The 23,105-nt window shown below is 52.5% G+C and overlaps 6 protein-coding genes across 6 annotated transcripts; 4 read left to right on the top strand and 2 right to left on the bottom strand.

Annotated features, from left to right (window-relative positions):
- Window positions 1-594: 594 nt before the first annotated feature.
- QC763_104640 (uncharacterized protein) lies at window positions 595-2,666 on the top strand. Its single transcript, XM_062907034.1, has 2 exons — window positions 595-867; window positions 922-2,666. Exons 1-2 carry the CDS (start codon window positions 854-856, stop codon window positions 2,546-2,548), a joined length of 1,641 nt encoding a protein of 546 aa, XP_062769941.1. The 5' UTR covers window positions 595-853; the 3' UTR covers window positions 2,549-2,666.
- Window positions 2,667-2,935: 269 nt separating this feature from the next.
- Window positions 2,936-11,009, top strand: UTP20 (U3 snoRNP protein). The gene is made up of 2 exons (XM_062907033.1): window positions 2,936-4,367; window positions 4,420-11,009. Exons 1-2 carry the CDS (start codon window positions 3,016-3,018, stop codon window positions 10,925-10,927), a joined length of 7,860 nt encoding a protein of 2,619 aa, XP_062769940.1. The 5' UTR covers window positions 2,936-3,015; the 3' UTR covers window positions 10,928-11,009.
- Window positions 11,010-11,223: 214 nt separating this feature from the next.
- On the bottom strand, window positions 11,224-11,856 carry QC763_104620 (uncharacterized protein; the record flags this gene model as incomplete). The annotated part of the gene is made up of 1 exon (XM_062907032.1): window positions 11,224-11,856. The coding sequence occupies one exon, from the start codon at window positions 11,854-11,856 to the stop codon at window positions 11,224-11,226; it is 633 nt and encodes a 210-aa protein (XP_062769939.1).
- Window positions 11,857-12,125: 269 nt separating this feature from the next.
- QC763_104610 (uncharacterized protein) lies at window positions 12,126-15,576 on the top strand. Its single transcript, XM_062907031.1, has 3 exons — window positions 12,126-12,657; window positions 12,719-15,021; window positions 15,076-15,576. The coding sequence occupies exons 1-3, from the start codon at window positions 12,622-12,624 to the stop codon at window positions 15,245-15,247; spliced, it is 2,511 nt and encodes an 836-aa protein (XP_062769938.1). The 5' UTR covers window positions 12,126-12,621; the 3' UTR covers window positions 15,248-15,576.
- Window positions 15,577-17,095: 1,519 nt separating this feature from the next.
- On the bottom strand, window positions 17,096-20,374 carry QC763_104600 (uncharacterized protein). Its single transcript, XM_062907030.1, has 2 exons — window positions 19,532-20,374; window positions 17,096-19,469 (listed from the first exon to the last, which is right to left on the bottom strand). Exons 1-2 carry the CDS (start codon window positions 19,956-19,958, stop codon window positions 17,560-17,562), a joined length of 2,337 nt encoding a protein of 778 aa, XP_062769937.1. The 5' UTR covers window positions 19,959-20,374; the 3' UTR covers window positions 17,096-17,559.
- Window positions 20,375-20,870: 496 nt separating this feature from the next.
- On the top strand, window positions 20,871-22,658 carry slp1 (WD repeat-containing protein slp1; the record flags this gene model as incomplete). The annotated part of the gene is made up of 1 exon (XM_062907029.1): window positions 20,871-22,658. One exon carries the CDS (start codon window positions 20,871-20,873, stop codon window positions 22,656-22,658), a length of 1,788 nt encoding a protein of 595 aa, XP_062769936.1.
- Window positions 22,659-23,105: the final 447 nt, after the last annotated feature.

Here is a 23,105-nt window from a genome sequence, read left to right as displayed (position 1 = left end):
TGAGCGTTTCCCTGGAGACGATATAGCCGTGAGGTTGTAACCAACTATTTACTAGAAAATTCCACCCCTTGTCCTGTCGTCGTTGAGATAGCCGTTCCGGGGTGGTGTGGTCCGGGCTCTGTGTGGAGCCCGGCGATGGCCTGGGATGGCGGAATGCGGACCGGAGCCCGGGTTGTGGGGTATGGAGTTCTCGGATCGGATAGGTAGTGTGGGCTCCGCTTTTTCTTTTTGCGAGACAGGTGATCGGTTGCCTAAAGGGGGAAAATGTAAACAATGGGGGAATGCGAGAGAAAAAGGGGTGGGACGGACGGGGATGGAAATGCTGGGGATTTGAGATGTTGCGGTGCGGTGTGCATTTGCATTAGGGGCGGGTGGTTTTGCGCATGGCTTGGAGGTGGGACCTTTCGTTTGTGAAATGGTGCTTCGAGAAGGTTGAGGTTGAAGGTTGGTGAACTGGTGGGTCTGCGGGTTGGGGTTGGAGGTGGGAGGATCAGGGTGCCAAGGCGGGAGAGAGCTTGGGTGGAAGATAAGCGATAAAAAATTTAGGGCGAGGCGCGTCATTGCTTGCTGAAGCGCGCCTGCTGTCAGTGAGATCGTGCCTTCCACTTATGACATTTGTGAGATGAGAGCGGTTCAAATCTACCAACCACGGAATCGAGATATCAACTTTCTTTGTTCAAGGATAAGAGGAAACCATCTCACAATTTTTCAAGATATCTTATTTAATTGGTAATTTTTGTGATCGGCGGTCAACATTTCGTCTCACAACAACCTCAGGGGGCCGGCAGCCTCTTATCCTCATCCTCTTTCTCAGAGCATCTGCTCTCATCACATATCATCTTTACCAATCAAGATGGCTGCCAAAATGTCAGTTCCAAGTACCCTCCAATTCAGCGATGCCACATCAACTGACCAAATCAGCTTCGTGTTCGGCAGCATTAACGGTCAACTCCAACCAGCCTTCAGCAAACTAGCTACACTCCATGCGAAAAACGCCTTCAGTTTTGCCATCGTGACGGGCAACCTGTTCAGTAGCGAACAGGATGATGAGCAGCTCACACAGATCTTGGATGGGCAGATTCAAATCCCTTGCCCAACATACTTCACAGTCGGCACTGTTCCTCTTCCCCCACGTGTGGTCGAGAGAATCGAGAAAGACGAGGAAATTGCCCCTAATCTTCATTACCTCGGGAAGCGCTCAACCACAAAGACATCTGAAGGTGTCCGGATAGTCACACTCGGAGGCTTACTTGACTCGAACATTATTGCTGGTCTGTCTAAGGAACAGATCTCACCGTTTCACACCGAAGGCGATGCAAAGAGTCTCCGAGGAGCTAACAGTGCAGACATTCTCCTAACAACAACTTGGCCATCCGATGTCTGGAAGAATAGCCCAAAGGCTAAGGAGATGAGCATCAACAGCACCACAGCCCCTTCCAACCCAGCGATTGCGGAACTCTGCGCCGCCCTCAAGCCCAAGTATCACCTGTCCATGTCACCAGATGACTTTTGCTTCGAGAGAGAGCCTTTCTTTCCGGAGAAGGCAGAGGAGGAACAGGACAAGGGTATTCAACTCACACGCTTTATCTCGTTGGCACCGTGGGGAAATACTGCCAGGGCCAAGTCTATGTACGCCTTTACCTTCAACAGAGATGCCATTATCACACCACCCGCCGGGAGCACAATGACCCCCTTCTACAAGCCTGCCGCCACGAAGCGGTCTGCTGAAGATGCCGGATTCTCGAGATTCTCACATGGAGACTCGCGACATGAGCGCAAGAGTCACCGTCGCCACCGCGAGCGTTCTCCGCCACCCGGACCGGAGAAATGCTTTTTTTGCCTGTGCAATCCAAATCTCTCAACACACATGGTTGGGTGTATCGGCGAGGCTGCCTATCTTGCTACTGCCAAGGGCCCTCTCACGACCAGCGAAACTTACAAGGAGCACGGTTTGAACTTTCCTGGTCACTTCGTCATCACGCCCGTTGACCACGTAGCGACGCTTAGCAAGACCGAGCTAGGGGACGAGCAGGCCAAGACCACGTTTCAGGAGATGAAGCGGTTCCGGGAGTCACTTCAGAGTATGGTATCAACACTTTCGAAGCACAAGCTCGGGGCTGTGACATGGGAAATCAGCCGATCAAGGAATATTCACGCTCACTGGCAGTTTTTGCCTGTTCCGATTGAGCTTGTCAGCAAGGGTCTGGTGGAGGCTGGGTTCCGCGTGTTGGCCGAGGATATGAAGCTGGGGAAGTTTGTGGTGAAGGATTTTGAGACCGCGGATGAGGTGGAAGGGGATTATTTCCGGATTTGGATCTGGGGGGAAGAAGATGATGAGGTCGAGGGCGGGAAGGTTATTGGCAAGAGTTTGTTGATGCAATTTGGGGATGAGATCAGGTTTGATCTGCAATATCCGCGCAAGGTTATGGTGAAGTTGCTGAAACTGGAGAATCGGACTTTCTGGCAGGATGTGGTGCAGACTGAGGAGGAGGAGACGGCGGACGTTGCCGCGTTTAGGGAGGCGTTCAAGGAGTGGAACTTTACTTAGATGGGAGGTATTTGGTTTCATGCTTCATGAGAGCAGTTGATTGTAGGCAGGAGATAAATAGGATGGGGATGGGATTCATCTAGACGGAGATACCAATGCGATGATTTTTATTGCGCACACCCAACAATTCGTTTAGTTCTCAAGTAGTCCTCGTTACGGTGGTGGTGGACATGATGTCACAAGACGAGATATGTGTTTAAGCCCCCATTGGCATACAACCGTATATGCATCTGTCCAGTATGCACATGGCAACAATGTCTGTGGTGCTTATGCAATAAAGCTACATGTCCTATTGCCCCCACCAACCCGCTCTTATCCGCTTATCGGCTTATCTTAGCTTCAATGGCCCCAGACCCTTGCCAAAAAATTTCCAGAGGTCAAGGTGCTGTTTCGCGGTGGTGTTTTCGCGATTGAAGGCTTTCTTGGGCTCTCTTCGCAAACACCAACAGCCCAGATCACCACCCACCATGCCGTCCACAACTTCCGGACGCATTGTTAAGTCCCAAAGAGGCGTCAAGCGGACGCCTCACGAAAAGAATCACAGATGGGAATCATTCAGTACCAAAATCTCAAAGCTCCATTCGCTCGATCCGTTGCGCAAAGTGCGCCGCCATGACCTCGAAGCCGAAGATCTCGAAGCGAGTACCTCCTACCTCAGAAATGGCCTCGACAGATGGGCCGAACTCAACCTGTCAAAGACCTATGTGTCTTTCAGGCTAAAAGTCACCCGTTATACCGATTCCCTCGCTCAAATTCTTCATCATGAAGACAAGATTATGGACCTCTTGGCCGAGGCCATCTCGACGCACCAAAAGGATTCTTTAGAGCCGTTACTCGACCTGGTCACTGCGTTCGCCCATGATCTTGGTGTGCGATTCGAGAAACACTACCCCCGCGCTCTCGGCTTGATCGTGGAGCTGGCGAGCAAAGTTCACGATGTAGAAGCAATCGAATGGACCTTTGCGTCGCTCGCATTCCTCTTCAAATATCTTTCGAGACTAGTCGTTCCTGACCTCCGACCCACATACGATGCGGTCTCTCCTTTGATGGGCAAGGCGAAGATTCCGGGACATATTGCTCGGTTTGCGGCCGAGGCAATGAGCTTCTTGGTGAAGAAAGCGGCGGCGCCCAGCCACAAGGAGAAGGCTCTACCGCTCTTTGTGGAGCATGTGAGGAAGGATCTGGAGAGTGTGGCCGGGACGAGGCAGTATGAGCTCTATAGCCAGGGTATCATGACTATGTTTGCCGAGGCGCTCAAGGCTCCCAACAATGGCGTCCATTCGACTGCCCCGGAGGTCTTTGCAACTATCGTGCGGGATGTGCCAGAAGGGGAAGCTGACCTTCCTGAGCAAACAGTATGGACGGATGTCTGCTGCGGTGTGCTTACCAGTATCATTCACCATACAACAATCGAGACTTTCAAGACGATCGAGACACGCATAGTGCAAGAGGCTACGGCTGGTACACGCCCAGTGTTATTTGTGCAGCTCCTAGGTGTTGCGGCTGGTGTACGGAGGGGAAACCGGATTCACGACTGGTCAGCTCTTGTAAAAGCTCTGGGACAACAGCTCACGCAGCTGGGTGAGGTCAAGGAAAGGATTGAGGCCATCTCGCCTCGCCAAGTATGGGACCGCCTAATCACCAGGATAGCTATTATTTGGGGGCAAGCACCAATAGACGCTTTGTTGCCATCATTATCAACACTCAACAACACCACGACCAAGGAGCCATTAATGCGCTGGTACATTCCATTTTGCTCCTATCTGGCCGATCTCCACCCTGAACGGTTCAGAGGGCTCTTCCTGAAAGACTTTCAAAAGTGTGTATGACCCATTAACTTGTTGAAGGCTGATATACTGACTGTTCAATAGATTTGTCGTCGCCCATTGGTCCCGAAACTCAAACGAGGAGATGCTTTGCGTGCTTCTGCCTCATATGGTAGAAAATGGGGGCCTGCCGCGGGTCAAAGGGAAAGACGGCTTCCTTCTCCCACAATCCTGGCAAGATCAGATTGTCAACAAGTTTGTACGGCTTGAAGACACCCCTTTCCCGGAGAGCGGTGGTTTTGGGAGAGATGCGGAGACGTGGAGGGACAGATGTCTGCCAAAATATTCAGCACTTTTACGGGTGCTGGAGGTTACGACAGTCCATCCCTCCACCAATGCCCGTATCGCCGAGGTTTTGCTTAAGAAGCTAAAGCTCGCCTTACGGCCCTCCTCCTCTTTACCAACCGATGAGGCCAACTTTATTATGAGCGATGGCTTCCGTGCCTATCTCAGAATGTGTGCTGCCCCTGGGTCGGTAGATCCAAGTCTGGCTCCTCTTCTCAGAGCAGCTACCCCGCGGTTCTGCCACTCTCCGGCATTCCTCGAGGCCCTGCTCTCGTATCTGATGGAGATCAAGGCGAAGGGACGCAGCAGCTCAGAAACCAGCAGTGGGAGTGACAGCATGCAGGAGGAGGAAGACCCATTAGTGAAGTCTCTCGTCAACAACTTGTCCGCGCCCTCTCATGAACTCCGGCTTGCGTCCTTGCGAATTCTGGAAATTCTGGAGTCAACCCCTGATTCCAACTCAGCCTTAGCAACGATGCTTCAGTGTGAAGAGCTGTCTCTGATTTTGGAAAACGTACGAACGATCGCTGTTCACGTTCGAAAACTGGGACAAATCTACGCTCATCTTGATCAAACTTCCTGGCTCATACGGGCAATCCCAGCCTTCTTGTTTGGTATGATGACCGTCCCTCTTGCTCCAGTTTGGGATGACTCGGTGGAAGCCATGAAAAAAGTTGCCGAGTCTAAGCATGGCGAGGAGGTTTTGGCCGATTTGGCCTTTGACTGGTTGGACCAGCCTTCCGAACGGTGGTCAGGTGCATCCAAGCCCCAGGATCCACGTCGCCTCCCGCTCACCGACTTTGAATGCCTGAACATGAAAGGCCTGCATAGAACTGCTGAGCCAATCGCTCAGGCCTTGGAGGAGCCGTACAGGGGCATGCTGGAAAAGTTCGAGGAGGGTCAGAAGATCGTTGATCCCCACTCGCAAAGGGCTCGCAGCATGGCTCTCAAAGCTTTGAACGCTATCCCGAGCTTGGCTGAGAAACGCTCAAGAAACCTAGTGCCATATCTATTTTCTTTCATGAGCGATGGCGAGACCCCGGCTGAAGACCAAGAAGACACCGAGGAAGAGGCTGAAGAAATGTTAGAAGCGAGTTGGTCGCTTCCTGACCGGAAAGCCTTAGTTGGGGTGTTTTCACAGTTCAACAATCCTCGAGTGCTTTATCAAGCTGACAAGGTCTATACGGCACTTCTGAAGCTCTTGGCAAATGGTGATATCGAGGTGCAAAAGCTTGCCTTGAAGGCCATTTTGGCATGGAAGAATGATGCGGTCAAGAAGAAGCAGGAGCATCTGGAGTACCTCCTTGATGAGGCCAGGTTTAAAAACGAGCTTACTGTCCTTTTCCAAGGCGACAACAAGATCCAGCCAAACGAGCGAGAGGCCGTTATGCCTGTTCTGCTTCACCTCTTGTACGGCCGTACGATCTCCAAGAAGGGCGCAGGCAGTGGCCGGCACGGTCTTCATGCGACACGTTTGGCAGTTATTCGGCAGCTTAATGTGGACGACATGGGCAACTTCCTGGACATTGCGCTTGGCCCACTGCGCAACATCCGTGTCGTTGATGCCAAGGGGCTGAATGAACGGCTCTTCTCTCAGGAAATCCTGCCCATTCGCAAGCAGGTCGGTCTGCTCAATATGCTTGAGGCTGTCATCACTGAGCTCGGCGGTGCGGTCTCCCCATACGTGGAGTCCCTTGCCAATGCAATTCTCCTCTGTCTCATCTCCGCCTGCCGGCAGGTTGGTGTTACGACAGGGGAGGAAGAGTCCGAGGAAACCGAAGAAACTGAGAACGTGAAGGATGCTTTGCTCTTGAAGGTTATCAGGACGATTTCTCTCAAGTGCCTCTGCAAGCTCTTCCAGAATGAGCAAAGCTTTGACTGGACGCCGTATCAAGACATTATGGTGAAAGAAATCATCAGTCCTCGGATAGAGAAGCTTGCCGTTGAGACTACCCAGGGCGTATCAGCTACTTGGAAGCTGCTCGGTACCTGGGCTGCTCTCCCCAAGACAGCCATGTTTTTGGCCATCGACAGCCGCATTATGCCCAATGTCGTGGAGACGCTTGGTATGGAAAAGGCCAAGGCTGATGTCAAGATATACGCGCTTGAAATGATCAAGACCCTTGTCGGCCTTGCTCAGGCATCTGCGCAGGAGTCAGAGTTCAATGAACTCATAAGAGCTGAGCTCTTAGATCCAAATGTCGACCTCATTCTCGGAAAAATAAGCAGTCTTCTTCGTGACCAGCGCGATATTAGCAGAGACCTTTTGGGTTCTGCTGTTGATACCGTTGTTGTACTCTCTCCTATCGTCGAGACATCCACCAGCATCCAGGATATAGTGGAGATTTCCACCTTCTTGCTCAACCAACCCTCGCGGATGGTCAGCCCCAAGATCAAAGGTTCAATCCTGCTGATTCTTAAGGGTTTCATGGCTTTGGAAGATTTCCAGGGGAATACTGAACTGAAGAGCAAGGTCTATCATACGGTGGCCTCTTTGTTTGGCTATTTCAAGGACAGGCAAAACAGGCAGACCTTGGCTGAAGTGCTTGCAGTGTTTGCATCCACAGAAACATGGGCACAAGAGATTGCGGATACCTGCCGCGATCTCAATGCTTACAAGCCAAGGCGTCTGGATGAGCCAGACTACAATGTCCGGTTGACCGCATTCAACTCCATCACCAGAGATCGGGAGACGCCCTTTACTCTGGACCAATGGATGCCTCTCCTTCACAACATGCTCTTCTACATCCAGCAGGATGAGGAATTTGGTGTCCTGTCGACAAACTCTGCCGATGGGTTGTGCAAGTTTATCTGGGCAGCCAAGGATGCTTGGGGCAGCGCCCAGCAACAAGCCTTCATCACTGTGGTTTCTGATATCCTGCTTCCAGCCATCTACGCTGGATCAAAGGAGGAGTCAGAGACTGTGAGACGCGAGATTCTACGCGTGTTTGGTGCCCTCGTGGCTGGCCTCCCAGAATGGGAGATGGTCTCCGATCTGACGCCCCTGGTTCCTTCGTCCGAGGACTCAGACCAAGCCTTCTTCTTCCACGTCCTCAGTCCGGCTGTCGCAAGGCAGTTGCAGGCCCTTCGCTTGCTGGAGTCGGTGAATGCCAAGACACCTCTCCGCAGCAAGCACATCAGCCAGTTTTTCATTCCCCTCTTTGAGCACTTCATCTTTGGTCATCCAGAAGGTGGCGACGATCATGGCCTCGGCGCGCAGGCCATTACCACTGTTTCTGGCCTGACCCTTTCTTTGGAATGGCAACAATACAGAGCTATTCTCAGACGATTCGTCTCGTTTGTGGAGTCAAAGCCTGACTCCCAGAAGCGAGTCATCCGTCTTCTGGAGAGGGAGGTGGACGCCCTCCGCACTGCCCTTGACCAGAAGTCAAGTGACGCTATGGAGGTGGATGGAGAGGTACAAAAGTGCCGCCTCGCGAGCACACTTCCTGACCAGGAGAAGCTCAGCACCGAGATTGTCGGCAGCTTCCTGCCTCCCCTCCTCAAGTACATCCACGAGAAGGATGAGACGGAGGTCAGCTCCAGAGTACCGGTGGGCGTTATCATTGCCAAGCTGCTCGTCCTTCTCCCGGATAACCTCTTGAACGAGAAGCTCCCCGGTGTCTTGACTGATATTTGCCATATCCTCAGGAGTAAGTCTGTCGAATCCCGCGATATGGCTAGAGACACGCTCGCCAAGATCTCCGGTGTCCTCGGTGCTCACAGGTTCGGGTTCATTCTGAAGGAGTTGCGTGGTGCTCTCGTCAGAGGCAACCAGCTTCATATTTTGTCCTACACCATGCACTCTCTGTTGTTGGTCGCTATCCCAGCTTTCGAGCAGGGTGATCTCGATTACTGCCTGCCTCAGATCATGGCTGTCATCATGGACGATATCTTCGGTGCCACAGGTCAAGAGAAGGATGCCGAAGGTTACACTGGCAAGATGAAGGAGGTCAAGGGCAGCAAGAGTCAGGATTCCATGGAGTTGGTCGCCAAGACAGCCTCCATCCGTCGCCTTAGCGATCTGACTATGCCTCTCCAGTCTTTGCTGTTGGAGAAGCTGGACGTCCGTACCGTCCGCAAGATTGATGAGCTGCTGACTCGTATCACCAAGGGTCTTCTTGAAAACCCTGCTGCCGCTTCGCAAGATGTCCTGATCTTCTGCTATGAGGTCATTCAGGAGGTCTACAAGTCTAACCATCCCATGGAGCAACCTAAGATGGACCCCCGTCTCAAGAGATATATCGTGCAGAAGGCTGCGAAGAAGAGCGATGGCGGTGTCACGGCTAAGCACACCTACAAGCTTGTCAGGTTTGCCATCGATGTTCTCCGAACTGTGTTCAGAAAGCATGACCACCTCCGTACTGCTGCCAATATCGCCAAGTTGCTGCCCATCTTTGGTGATGCTGTACTTTCCGCGGAAGAGGATGTCAAGATCGCGGCATTCAAGATACTCACTGTCATTGTCAAGGTTCCCTTCAAGAACGACGACTCTGCCAATCTGTACAAAGTTGCGCTGAAGGAAGCTACCAAGGCCATATCCATGTCGCCTACCACCACCTCTGACTTGGCGCAAGCAGCTTTGAAGCTCATCTCTGTTATCCTGCGTGACAGGAGGGAGATTGTCATCAAGGATGCTGCTCTGGACATGCTCCTCGGAAAGCTGAAGGATGATCTCACCGAGCCCTTGTACCGGCATGTAACCTTCAATTTCTTGCGGTCAGTCCTGGACCGCAAGATGGAAACGGCTGTTGTTTACGACACACTCGACTACGTCGGCACTATCATGATCACCAACCCTGACAAGGACACCAGAGATCTCGCGCGCGGTGCATTTTTCCAGTTCCTCCGAGACTATCCACAAAAGAGAAACAGGTGGGAAAAGCAGCTCCAGTTCATTGTTGCCAATCTCAAGTATGAGCGCGAAGGTGGACGAATCTCTGTTATGGAGGTTATCAATCTGTTGCTCAAGAAATCGGTGGATGAGTTCGCACAAGAAGTTGTGGCCACGTGCTTCGTTCCGTTGATTTTCGTCTTGGCCAACGATGACAGTGAAAAGTGCCGTCTTTCTGCGGGTGAGCTGCTCAAGGAATCTTTCCGGGTGGCTGACAAGGAGAGGTTGTCCAAGTTTATGCAGTTGTTGAGGACATGGATTCAACAGGATGACAAGCCTGCTGTTTCGAAGCTCGCGCTTCATGCTTGGGGTCTCTACTTTGAAGGCCGGGAGCCAAATGTCAACGATAAGAAGGACCTGGCTCTTGTTGTTGACAGAATTACTCAGGTTCTTGGGGATGACGACGCTCTGGAGGCCGACTGGGAGCTTGCCAACACCGCGCTCAACACTCTGCAAACGCTTGTTATCAAGCATCCTCAGAAGGCCCTCGCTCCGAGCACGTCCGAGCTGTGGACCGAAGTCCAGACTTGCCTCGCGCACTCCAACACAACCGTCAAACTCACAGCCACAAGACTCTTGTCCATGTACCTCACCGACTTTGCCAAAACCTCTGGCAGGGATGCGAAGCTCCCACTCAAGGGCTCGTATGGCCTCGAGCTCGACGAAGACGACGTCACCGCTTTGGTACGCCTTTCTCTCGGCATCCTCAACGTCGTCGAGCTAGACGAGACTCTCGCACAGGAAATTGCCCAAGTCCTCCAGTTCCTAGGCGGTTACCTCGAGTCCGGCAAGACCGAACAGGAAGACAGCGACGAGGAGGAAGACGAAGACGAAGAAGACAAAGTGGACAAGTCTGTCTCCCGCAAGGCAGACATGAAGTACCTCTTCTGGAAGCTCTGCTCCATCGTCAGAAAAGAACGCCAGCCCAAGCCCGAAGCGATGGTGTCCAAGCTTGCGGCGATGGATTTGCTCGAAGCGTTCTGCATCAAGTCCCCCAAGGAGACGGTCGAGGTTTCGGTTAGGACCATTCTCCGTCCGTTAAGGAACCTGACTGACCCGTCCATTCGCGCGCCGTTCTCGTTGAACGAGCTTTTCAAGACGAGGTATGAGGCTTTGAAGAGCAAGGCTGTGGCGGTGATGGAGGTGTTGCAGAGGAAGCTGGGGAGCGCGGAGTACACCAAGGCGTTGCTGGAGGTGGGCGACCAGATTAGGGAAAGGAGGCAGGCGAGGTTGAGCAAGAGGAGGATCGAGGCGGTGGCGGCGCCGGAGAGGTATGGGAGGGAGAAGAGGAAGAAGTTTGAGAAGAAGAAGGAGAGGAGGAAGATCAAGGGGCAGGAGCAGAGGGATGCCAGGAGGGCTTTTCAGGGGAATTAGGGGGTCATCTGAGTAATTGAAGGAGGTCGGCGGAGAATAATTCAAAGATAGATAAAAAGCTGATAAAAGGGGGGGTTATACCATGTATTTGAAATCAATCGGATATATCATCAATTTTCTATTGTTGACATGTGAGGTGTCTTGCGTTTTGCCCCTGAAAGTGCCAACAAAAATGCCAAACTTTTGGGTATGCCAACACCTATATCAAACCGGCCAAAGCACCCCATATAATACAGCGATATCGTACATCATTTTATCATGCCACCCGTCCAGACCTCCCTACTCCACCCTCCCCACTATTCCTTGCCCTCCGACTTAACACTCGTAAACGTACTCCCCGCCACCATCTCTCTTTCCCTCTCTTCAACCTCCTTTTTCCTCCGTTCCCTCTCCTCCGCCTCCTTAGCGAGCGCTTCGTGATCCCTCACGGTGGTGGAGCCATCCTCCCAGAACTCTAGGTCGCCATCCTCGCCCAGTGTACCCTTTTTTACCAGCTCACCTTTGGACTTTAGGATGTCCTCGACAGTGAGGGCCTTGTCGCCGAAGATCTTGAGGTGGTCGGAGATGACGTGGCGGTTTTTGCAGCCGGGGCAGGCGATGAGGACGGAGCCGTGGTGGTAGCCTTGTTTGGAGACTGTGTGGCGGGAGCGGGTGTTGCAGGGGACGCAGGTGAAGGTTAACTCGTAGGAGGGTTGGGGTGGCTTGGTTGAGGGGGAGGATGGGGGGGTTGTGGAGGGTGTTGATGGGGTCGAGGAGGAGGGGGTGGATGGTATGGGACTGGCTCGTGGTCGGGGGATGTTGTGGGCGAAACGGAGGGGTTGTAATTGAGAACTGAGGAGCTGGCGGGGGAGTGCTGATCGTGATATTGGTTGGGTGGTGAGTCGGGTGAGGGTGGATATTGAGGTGGTGAGGAGGCGTTTGGAGGCCATGGTTAGGTATAGGAGGGTATGAGTGGTGAGGAAAGAAGGGGTCGAAATCGGTAAGAATTTTGGTTGTCGCAAAAGGTGAAGCCGAACGGTAGAGAAGCAATTGGACCTTCGTCATCGTCAAGATGTTCAAGATCCCTGTCAGAGTTCTTATCGATAAGATTAGCTTGGAGCTAGCCAAGACGCGATAAACGCGCCGAGAATAGATGATTGGTAGCAAATCAGAGTCCAACCAGTGATGCGGTTTGGTGGGGCACGGTTTTTGGGTGGCAGCTGAAGCTGGCTGCAACTCCCCGCTGTCGCAGCTGATGGTGTGCTGTAGTCGAACCTCCTAGATGTCAAGATTGTGCCTGAAGCTTCCCAAGCATTGTCGAGCTCGTGTATTTTTTTGAAGATTGTCTTGCTGGCCCCATCCTGTGTCTGTTTACTTTGCTCCAGGACAACGTCGAGTATGTGCCCAGTCCGGAGCTCGGTCGTTCGCCGCCTTTGCCTGCCTGCCATTTGACGGATTCCATCCCACCAATACAGCACGCATACCAAAATCGCCTCCTGCCATCCCGGGCTTTCTTCACCTACCCAACGAACTGAATTTGATCACAAGCTATTTAACAGTTTTGATCACCAGTTTAGTCCAATTCGGGCCATATTTCCCACTACCTCACGAAACCTCGCGGACTGTTAACGTCCCCCCCCCCTCTCGACACCACCACCATCACCACTTTGCCTGCCCACCTTCTTGTGCCGAGCATAGAGCGCCAATATCGCACAATGGCTTCCAGGAATAGGCCGAGGCCAATACGAAGGGTATAATTCCGTCATTCTCTGTTAGCTTCCTATTTGGCATGCTAACGTCTGTCTATCACAGCCCCTGATCAACAAGGACGCCGGTGGGTTTGATCAATGCTGGGCAACCCTCCAGAGTGCCATGACCGACATACACAACAAAAATGCGAGCAAGCTTTCCTTCGAAAACCTCTACCGAGCCTCATACAAGATCACACTGGTCAAGCGCGGCGAGGAGCTCTTTGAAAAGGTTAAAGAATTCGAGACGGAATGGTTCCACAAGCACATCATTCCCGGTGTCGACGAGCTGGTTAGGAACAATTTACCGAGCATCGCCTTGATACAATTGGCGACGTCAAGCTCCCACGAACGCCGCGAGGCTGGTGAGAGACTTCTTCGCGGAATTCGCAAGATTTGGGAGGACCATAACACATCAATGAACCTGATCGCGGATATGCTGATGTACCTGGAGAGGTCCTGTGTGGAAACCAAGCAAGCATCAGTATACGCAACAACGATCGGCCTTTTCCGAGATCATATCCTCAAGTATGGCCTAAAGGATGTTGACGGGTCGGATCAGCCATTCATCATTATGGACGTGGTCATTGCTGTCGTTCTCGACCTCATCAATATGGATAGAGATGGGGATATCGTCGACCGCAACCTTCTGCGTGACATAACCGGCATGCTAGAGCAGTTGTATGAGACGGACGAAGAGAAGGAAAACGAGAAGCTGTACACGACAATATTCGAGCCACGCTTCCTTGCCGCCAGCGAGGTCTTCTACAAAGCCGAATGTGAGAAGTTGCTCCGAGAGTCCGACGCCGGTTCGTGGTTGCGCCACACACGACGACGCCTGCTCGAAGAGGAAGAGAGGTGTGTTACTTCGATTTCGAATTCCACAAAAGACAATATCGCAGCGGTCTTGGAAAAAGAGTTGATACTGGCCAAGATGGATGAATTCCTGGCGATGGAAGGGAGCGGGTTGAAGGCGATGGTGGACAATGACCGAGAAGAAGACCTTGGAATCCTGTATCAGCTGATTTCAAGGATCGACAAATCGAAGAATACCCTCAAAACGAGTTTGATGGGCCGGGTCATGGAACTGGGCCTTGAAATTGAGCAGACACTCAAGAACACAGACTTCTCTGCACCAGCAGCGGCCGGTGCTGCTGGGGAGGGCGAGGAGGGGGCCGAGGGGGCCGACAAACCCAAGGCTTTGAGTCCAGTGGCACAGCAAACAGCCGCTGCCATCAAATGGGTTGACGACGTCCTCAAGCTCAAGGGCAAGTTTGACTCAATGCTGGAAAATTGTTTCAGCAACGATCTTATCATCCAGTCGGCTATTACGAAGAGCTTTGCAGACTTCATCAACATGTTTGATCGAGGTGCCGAGTTTGTTTCGCTGTTCATTGACGATAGTCTCAAACGAGGATTGAAAGGCAAATCTGACGAGGATGCGGAGGTTGTTCTACAAAAGGCCATTATTCTGGTCAGGTATCTTTCGGACCGTGACTTATTCGAGCGCTACTATCAAAAGCACCTAGGTCGCAGGTTACTGCACAACAAATCCGAAATCCACATCGAAAAGGAGCTCGTCCGACGAATGCGGGCTGAGTTGGGCAATCATTTCACTGCCAAATTCGAAGGCATGTTCAAGGACATGGAGCTCTCCAAAGATCTGTCAACCAACTACAAGGACCACATTCGCAATCTTGGGGACGATGATAGGAAGTCTACTGAACTTGCTATTCATGTTCTCACCACAAACTTCTGGCCTACTGATGTCATGGGGCGCGGTGTCCTCCAAGATGGCGATGCATCGCGGTCGGACTGTATCTTCCCACCATCTATCAAACGACTGCAAGAGAGTTTCTACAAATTCTACTGCCAGGATCGCAGCGGGAGAGTTCTCACCTGGGTACCTTCCACCGGCAGCGCAGACATCAAATGTTTCTTTCCCAAGGTTCCTGGCAAAGAGTCCGGGCCGTTGAGCAAAGAAAGGCGCTATGAGCTTAATGTCTCCACTTACGGAATGGTTGTTCTCATGCTTTTCAACGATCTGGCCAATGACGAGAGTCTCAGCTTCGAAGAGATCCAGCTGAAGACGAACATTCCCATCCCGGATCTGACCAAAACCTTGACTTCACTCTCGGTTCCGCCAAAATTCAGGGTTCTCGCCAAGGAGCCTCTGACAAAGTCCGTGAAGCCCACAGACAAGTTTTCTTTCAATGCTCAGTTCGTCAGCAAGCAAATCAAGATCAGGGTGCCTGTTATCAGCAGCACATCCAAGGTTGAGGGCACGGAGGAGCGCAAGGAGACGGAGAGGAAGAACGATCAGACGCGGGCTCACGTTGTGGATGCTGCTATTGTCAGAATCATGAAGTCAGTACATTTCATTGCTGCTCGTTTTTGCTTGATGCTAACCGTCGATTATAGACAACGCAAGGAGCTCAGCCATACTCAGCTCACAACCGAGGTCATCAGCCAGCTCTCTGGTCGGTTCAAGCCTGAGATTTCTCTCATTAAGAAGCGGATCGAGGACTTGCTTGCGCGAGAATACTTGGAGCGGATGGAGGGCGATACGGCTGCCTATCGCTATCTGGCGTGAAGCCGCCACACAAACCATGGCTGGGACTTGTATGAACATGCATCTTCTTTCGCGTTTACACATCATTCGGCGTTGAAGGCCCGGGAAGGCATGCATGGACTGGCTTGGGACTGGGACGGGAGCGTAAGCATTGGACTTTTTGCGATATCACTGGGTTATGACGCGTGTGGTTGTATGGGGTCTCCGTGGCTACTTTCTTGGTTGCTGAGGCCGTATTGTAGTATATACTTAAGCAGAAGCAATGTCACACACAGCCTCAGAACGATAGTGTCAATACCATCTTTGCCTAGACACGGATAATACGTTATAATCGCGGACCATTTTTTCATCACGAATGCCACTATAACTTCAGGTTTCGGAGGCTATATTGGCCTAGTTAAACCGCCCTGTAGGTGATAACAATCTAACGACCTGCTGAAAACAGTGGTAATATGTTGTCCAATTACTCCATTACCCAAATATTCCTCCCGAAAAACTTTCCAATCCCAAGACATCGACAAGCAGCAGTCTTCACCATAACTGAAAGAGCTTCGGGGTCATGTTTAACATAACTATAGACCCAACAAAATGTAACTCGGCAAGGATACTTGTAAAAAATATTTTGCAAATATCATGTGTTCACGAACCATAATATTATGCACCAGCTTCCAAGGGGAGAAAAGTGCTCAGAGATATGCATAGAGCTTAAACTTGGTGTGATACTTGGTCACCGGTTCCAGGTCTCTCTTCATGTGCTGAGCTCCCATCCCAGGAGGGGCTTCAAGTGTCACGTTGCGCATCTAGTGACAGTGAGAGCCTTCCCAATCGTGCTGTAGAAAGGACATTGTTAGCCCGGAGACAATGACAGCTAAAATCCGAATTCGCCTGCCGCTTCACAAAACTCAAGAAACTCCTTCGCTGTCCACTCCGCCAGCTCGGCCGATCTCACCGACGGCTTGACCGTGTACACAGCGACACCCAACGTAACGAAGGCAAAACGGGTTTCCCAGCTTCGATGGCGTGTTCATGTTCCAGATGCCATTTCAAATATGCCACGACGATCCGATCTATCATTCTTGCCAATGCTTTCCAGTAAGGATAGGATTCAACAGCGCGTTTGGGATCGGAGAACCACTTTGACAACCATGATACACACCGAGCCGAAAGCTGTGATTATCAGATTCATTCCCCCCCTTAGTCGTCTCCGAAAGGGATGAGACTCGGCGGGCCGCTCTTCCTCTCCGTCATCATCTCTAGCTGTTGGCTCAGCTTCGGCCGGGACATCTTCGACTTCAATGGGTGGTGTATCGCAGCTTGGTGGGCGATCGTTGGCTGAAGGATTGGGGACCAAAGTATCACAATGTATCGCCACTTGCTCCTCCATGACGCTCATGTGTTTGTGTTTTGTAAAAGAAAAGGAGCGTTGCCGACCAGTCCTTGCCTACCAGACTAGAAGCTGCGTCTTGTGGCCTGGATGAGGAGAACTTTAAGGGTCGAAAAAAGCAACATGGGAAATTTCCCAATGTGCAGTTGTCAACGATTGGCCGGTTGACTGACTGCCTTGTCAACTCAATATGCAAGGCTCTCAACGGCGGTGACATAGACTGACTGGTCAGTGAAGTACCTCAAGCCTTGATAAAACGATAATCAGAACCCTGCCTAATTATCACTTCACCAACCTAGGACCCAAAAAACCCTTTTCCAAGTCACTCGAACTCGTCCCGTCCTAAGTATCCGATAACTCCATTTTTGTACGATTCTAAAATGGGGCATGCAGGTGTGTACAGACATGCCCCAACTACATACATGTAAAAACTGGCTTTCCTTGTCTTTAACTAGTAAAATAAACCCACAGTCCACCCACCCAACCATCAACGCCTCCGCCATGATGCCAGCTAACCTGTCCATTTCCGATCCCAGCGTATCCTTGCCCCTTTCCCAGTCCAAAAGAGACCTCTCGAGCTATGGAAAAAAAGTAGCCACTGTGATAAAAGCAAAAAGAAAACGTAGCCTGATTACCTTAACCGAAGAAACCGAGGGAATTATCTCCTCGGACATAAGAGAGTCACTCAAAGAAGCTCCAACAACATCCTCGGCTTCCTCGCCGACCGCCTCACACTCGTATCGACAAAACTAAGATCCAGCTCCCCTTCTCCTTCCTCTTCACTATCCTCCTTGAGCTCCTCATCCCCCCCAGCTCCCAACGTCTCCTCGTCACTATCCTCGCTACCCTCACTCTCCCCACTACTCTCAAGCCCCAAGATTTCCTCCCCCTCTACCAACCTCCCCCGCCCCCTCAACGCCCCTTCCCGAACAGGACTTCGACTAACCCCCTAACTCATCTCCATCCCATCCTCCTCTTCCTCTCCATCCTCATGCCCATCACTCTCCATCACCCCTCTCCCACCCTCTTGATCACTCCCCCCACTCCCCACACTATCCTTCCTCCCCAGGCCCCCCCCCCTATCAATTCCGCCAACCCCCAACCCAACCTGCATCATATCCAGTTCCTCGCCCGCCACCACCCTCCCCTCACTATCCACCTCCTGGCTCAGCTCCACCAGCGCATTCCTCGGCAACCGCTGAAACCCAACCGTCCTCACGATCCTCCCCCAGTGCGTCATGCAAAAGTTCGCTGCCCGCTTCCTCAACCACTCCTCGTTCGACAACCCCGCGCAATACCAGATAATGCACGCATGATCCACATCCAGTTCCTTTGACAATCTATTCACGCACAACAGTCTCAAGTGAGGAATGTTGTAAATATTCGACATGACCAACAAGCCCGCTACATCAGCCAAGTCGGCAGTGGTTTCGTTGCCGTTTTGATCAGGCGGATCGATCCGGTCAGTGTAGAGGTAGTACAAGAATGCTTTGACGACAGAGTATGGTTCAGGAATGTGCATTTTTTTGGTGTGAAACTCGGCCATCTGAGAAGACCACAACCGGGCAAAGTGCGGCCAACGGGCTTGGAGGATGAGCCGATGAACGTGGATGGGTGGGGAGGTAGGCGTGTCTGGTGACAGCCAGGTCTGGTCGGGGTCCGTGTCGCCGACAGAGTCTACTTGGGCGTGGACGAGTGCCGAGCCCATAACCTCTTCCTCGTCAAAGTCCCTCGAGAGCGCGGTGACGATGAAATCCGTGCCGCTGCCTGATTCTGGGGGCTGGTTGAAGAGCTTCGCCAGATCATCACCAAGGCCCTTGGAAGGTGTTTCGACGTGCCGGGTGCGGGAGGACGGGCGGGCGGTGCGAGGCTCTGGAGCCATGTTGTTTCCTAGGAACCCGTAGCGCCGCAGATCAATTTCCATAATATCCGAAAGATACTCCTCCAGGCCATTAGCCCCGAGATCAATAGCCCCTGGATCGGTAGGGCAGCCGAGCAGCCATGCTTTCGTGCCATCTTCATTCATAGTGCAGTAATGCCACCGATAGCCTGGCTTGAATATCTCTCGACCTTCTGCAAGCTTCTGCCACCGTAAGGCTGCCAAATCTAAGGCTGATAATGAGCATTCTTTTGACGTAATCGTAGCTGCTGGTGTTACAAAGTCCAGGAGTGTTCCTGAAGAGTAGACATGGAAATGGATGCCTTGCATCTGAGATGGGACATTAGGGCCGCTGACAAACTTGAGCGCAGAAATGGCCCCGGGTGCTTGTGGCGCATATGTCTTCAGGTGGAATGACGGTGGGTTGACCTGTGCAGTCCTAGAGTTGGCAGCATAACCGGAAGAGCCCACAGCTGTAGACTGGACGGAAGGATACGATGGCCGTGGTGATGCCGCACTTCGAGATAAACCGGATCGATCGAGGGTGCCAATATGTGGAGGAGACTCAAACGCTGGGTTGCCCTTGAGATCCAGCCACCACAGGTCACTAACCTTGTCCATATCTTCACTCAAGCCACCAAACACCCAGACCCTGTCACTCCAAATGTATGCAGAGTGATCGAACCGCCCAACAAAACGCCACGACTTGGACCAGGTGAAGGTCTTAAGATCCAAATAACATATGTCGTCCAACACATAGTTGTCATGGCCTGTTATACCACCCACGATAAAGAGCTTGTCCTCATGTAGCACAGCAGCATGGCGAGCGCGGCCTTTTGGAATAGGTCCCGTCACTTGTGGCTGTGTCCAGTGGGCAGTCTTCAAGTCAAAGATGATAAGATCCGAAAGATAAGTTCGATGTTCGTTCTCGCCTCCAAAAACCAACAGCTTGTCCCCCTTGTACAGCGTCGCCGTGTGGCCTGTCCAGGGGTAATGTCAACACAGTATCACCAGCAACGGGCAAAATAGACAGGGGGCTTACCCATCCGAACACCGGGGATGTCCCCGTAGTTATCGACCAGGTTCCACTGGTGGCTGACAAGATCCAGTCGCAACACATGATTGTAAACCTCGTCGGTGTACTGGTCAAAGCCTCCGAAGGCATAAATCTGGTTGTTACCACAATATGTCACTGAGGCATTGACGAGACAGGCTGGGCGCTGGCCGAGAGTGCGTGTGACTTTGGGACGGTAGCCGTCCATGGCGGCGCGGTGCTTGAGCGGCGAGTTCGGCATGATGTAGGTATTGTTCGACGATGCGGCCGAAGCAGGTGTGAGTGCTGTCGAGACGGACGAGAACGAAGACTGAGCGAGGAGGCCGGCGGGCTGTTGGAGGTGAGCGGGCCCGCCAAAGATGGAATTACCGGTGCCGGCGGGCGTTGAAGGTTGCTGATGTTGTTGTTGCGCCATGGTGGCTGCAAAGGCAAAATGGAGTTGTTCGTTTCGCTTCCTTGCTGCTGAGTGTCCAGTTAATTACTGCAAGAATGCCCTACGAGAACGCCAGGCAGACATTCAAGCCGCCCTATACAGCAGAATAGGCCGAAAGATTCTTCCCTTAGGGTCAGAGCAAGTTCAGGCCGGTCAATGCAAGTCGGGCGCGGTCATGGTAGATTGAGAAGAGATAGTTCCTCGCCGAAAGTTTGTTGTTGCATGTGTCGTTGTTGGCGTGGGATGGTTCAAAGATGGTTTGCGGCGGCGGGTCGAAGAGTGCTTAGTTCTTGGCGCTTCCTTGTCGACATGCGACAGAACAGGGGCTTGCGGGGGCCAGGGCCTTGCTGACAGCGCCCCGTGCAGATCCCACAGACCAGGCCGGGCGCAGCCTTGTCATCAGGAAGTTGCAACCAGCTGGCTCAAAAAAAAGGTGGGGAAGAGCAAGTGCAGAGAACAGCTGGCGGTCGTTGCCTGGACAACAACATGTAAACATTTAAATCACCATCCTTCCTTCCTCTCATGTCCCAGAGCTCTCCTTCCTCGTACCATCACACACAAAACATCGCTTCATCTTTTTGGAGTTTTGCTTTGCACTGCATTCTAAATATTCCATCCGCTTCATCAGCAAACAACCCTAGAACATTGCAAGCCCCTATACGCAAGAATCACTTCGAGCCCGTCTGGTTGTCCTTATTCACCGAGGCTTCTTTTTTGGCACATTTTTGGTACCGATAATCGACAAATCGCAAAACAAAAAATCGATAATTGTAACCATTATCCGGGGTCACCTGGAGTACTCGACTGGTCGACACTCCACCCCATCTCTCAATAGCAGTCTATCACAGGCGCCTCCTTGAGATATTCGATACCAGCACGAGTACAGTCACCAACATGGCTACCGCTACAGTATCAACTCCCCTCAAGTCCCACACGGGTCTCTTCTCCTCCCGCACCGCCGGTGGTCGCATGCCGTTGACCCCCTCCCCTCGTCAGCGTGCCATCCCCATCAACCTCAACTCCTCTCCATTCACCCCCGAGAAGTCGAGCAATGAGCGTGGCGCTTCCAAGCCAGTCTACGGCGGCAACCTTGGTGCTCGCCTTGCCAGAGCTTCAAGCAAGAGCCATCACCGCGACTCTCCCAAGTCCAACATTGCCGCTGGTGTCTCGACCCCTCGCAAGGCGCTCGAGCTTGGTGTTTCCGACTTCACCTTGACTGGTACTGGTGTCCCCACCAAGGTCTCTCCCAAGGCCAGGAAGACCACGCACGTCAAGCAAAAGTCATCCAAGACCACCATCTCCTACAACGCCGATCGCTTCATTCCCAACCGGGGAGCTAGCTCGGCCATCGCCAATGTCGGTTCGGGAAAGCTCGACCTCCAGGAGAAGCAGCGCTCGAGAACTGGCCATAGCGAGGCCTCTTCCATCGTTGCCTCTGCTGCTGATGATGCTCTTGTTGCCCTCGAGGGTCTCAACATTGAAGAGGAGGAAGAGGAGTCCTATTCTCGCCCTTCGCCCAACAGCGTTGCCTATCAAGACTCTCTTGCCGATGCCTGTGGTGTCAACTTGAACACCCGTATCCTTCAGTTCAAGCCTGCCCCACCAGAGTCTTCAAAGCCTATTGATCTTCGTCAGCAATACAACCGGCCACTGAAACCCGCGAATGCCCCTCCTCAGTTCAGACGTCGCATTGCGACAGCCCCCGAGCGTGTTCTCGATGCCCCTGGTCTCATTGACGACTACTACCTCAACCTGCTCGACTGGAGCTCAGGAAACCAGGTCGCCATTGGCTTGGAGCGCAACGTATATGTCTGGTCGGCCGATGAGGGTGCCGTCAGCTGTCTCCTCGAAACCACCCCCGATACCTATGTTAGCAGTGTCAAGTGGTCCGGTGATGGTGCTTACGTCGGTGTCGGTCTCGGCACAGGCGAGGTTCAGATCTGGGATGTCGCTGAGGGTGTCAAGATCCGCAGCATGCACGGCCATGAGACTCGTGTTGGCGTCATGGGCTGGAACAAGCATCTTTTGTCTACTGGTTCCCGCAGCGGCCTGGTCTTCAACCATGATGTCCGTATCGCGGAGCACAAGGTTGCCGAGCTCGCCTCTCACACCTCTGAGGTTTGCGGCCTTGAGTGGCGCTCTGATGGTGCCCAGCTTGCTACCGGCGGCAATGACAATCTTGTCTCCATTTGGGATGCTCGCTCTCTCGCCGTTCCCAAGTTCACCAAGACCAACCACAAGGCCGCCGTCAAGGCTCTTGCCTGGTGCCCATGGAACATGAACCTCCTTGCTACCGGTGGCGGCTCGTACGATCGCCACATCCACTTCTGGAACACCACTTCCGGTGCCCGCGTCAACAGCATCGACACCGGCTCTCAGGTCACCAGCCTCCGGTGGAGCCCTCACTACCGCGAGATCGTCAGCTCAAGCGGTTTCCCCGACAACTCTCTCAGCATCTGGAGCTACCCTACCCTCGTCCGCAACGTCGAGATTCCCGCCCACGAGAGCAGAGTCCTCCACAGCTGCCTCAGCCCTGATGGTCAGATGCTGGCCACCGCTGCTGCCGATGAGAGCTTGAAGTTCTGGAAGGTGTTTGAGAAGAAGGCCGGTGCTGGTGCTGGTGTGGGAAGCTCTGGGTCGTCGGCCAAGGCTGGGCTCAGCAAGCAGATGACGATCCGCTAAAGCAATACTCACATGACGACACGACAACAACAACACAATGATCCTGTCTGATCATAGTCAATTGTTCAACCAACGGTAGGTACAACAACGGTTCCCTATGGGATTCCTGCACTTTGGTCGTTTCAGCGCGGCGTTGGGGTTGGGAAGGAGCATTCACTCGGAGTTCTTACGGATACTCTCTCTCTTGCCCACACTCTGGCATTGTTTGAGGCGGCACTTTTTTCGAAGCGGGAATGAATGAAAATCGGCTTGGTCATGAGGTTTACGAACATCAACAACTGGGACATATTTGTTGGCATAAGATACCCCCCTTCTCTTGTTCCATGGCTATGGACTAGGGAACAAAACTGTACAAAAACAGTAGCATACTTGTAATTTTTCGGAGAATAGGAAACAGGCGTTGGAGTTTTTGTTTTAGATATGGGGTATGGAATAGTGACCAATTGG

Source organism: Podospora pseudopauciseta, chromosome 1 (assembly GCF_035222475.1).
Source record: "Podospora pseudopauciseta strain CBS 411.78 chromosome 1, whole genome shotgun sequence".
Lineage (NCBI taxonomy): Eukaryota > Fungi > Ascomycota > Sordariomycetes > Sordariales > Podosporaceae > Podospora > Podospora pseudopauciseta.
Note: the sequence above shows the minus strand (reverse complement) of the source record. Positions and strands in the feature narration are given on the sequence as shown.

Excerpts from the sequence above, each read along its gene's own strand:
- UTP20 (XM_062907033.1), top strand. The coding sequence starts at position 3,016 with ATGCCGTCCACAACTTCCGGACGCATTGTTAAGTCCCAAAGAGGCGTC. Across the intron at positions 4,368-4,419 it reads TTCCTGAAAGACTTTCAAAA|ATTTGTCGTCGCCCATTGGT; the intron begins GTGTGTATGACC and ends ACTGTTCAATAG.
- QC763_104610 (XM_062907031.1), top strand. The coding sequence starts at position 12,622 with ATGGCTTCCAGGAATAGGCCGAGGCCAATACGAAGG. Across the intron at positions 12,658-12,718 it reads GGCCGAGGCCAATACGAAGG|CCCCTGATCAACAAGGACGC; the intron begins GTATAATTCCGT and ends TGTCTATCACAG. Across the intron at positions 15,022-15,075 it reads GCTATTGTCAGAATCATGAA|ACAACGCAAGGAGCTCAGCC; the intron begins GTCAGTACATTT and ends CGTCGATTATAG.
- QC763_104600 (XM_062907030.1), bottom strand. The coding sequence starts at position 19,958 with ATGGCGCAACAACAACATCAGCAACCTTCAACGCCCGCCGGCACCGGT. Across the intron at positions 19,470-19,531 it reads CATCCCCGGTGTTCGGATGG|GCCACACGGCGACGCTGTAC; the intron begins GTAAGCCCCCTG and ends ACCCCTGGACAG.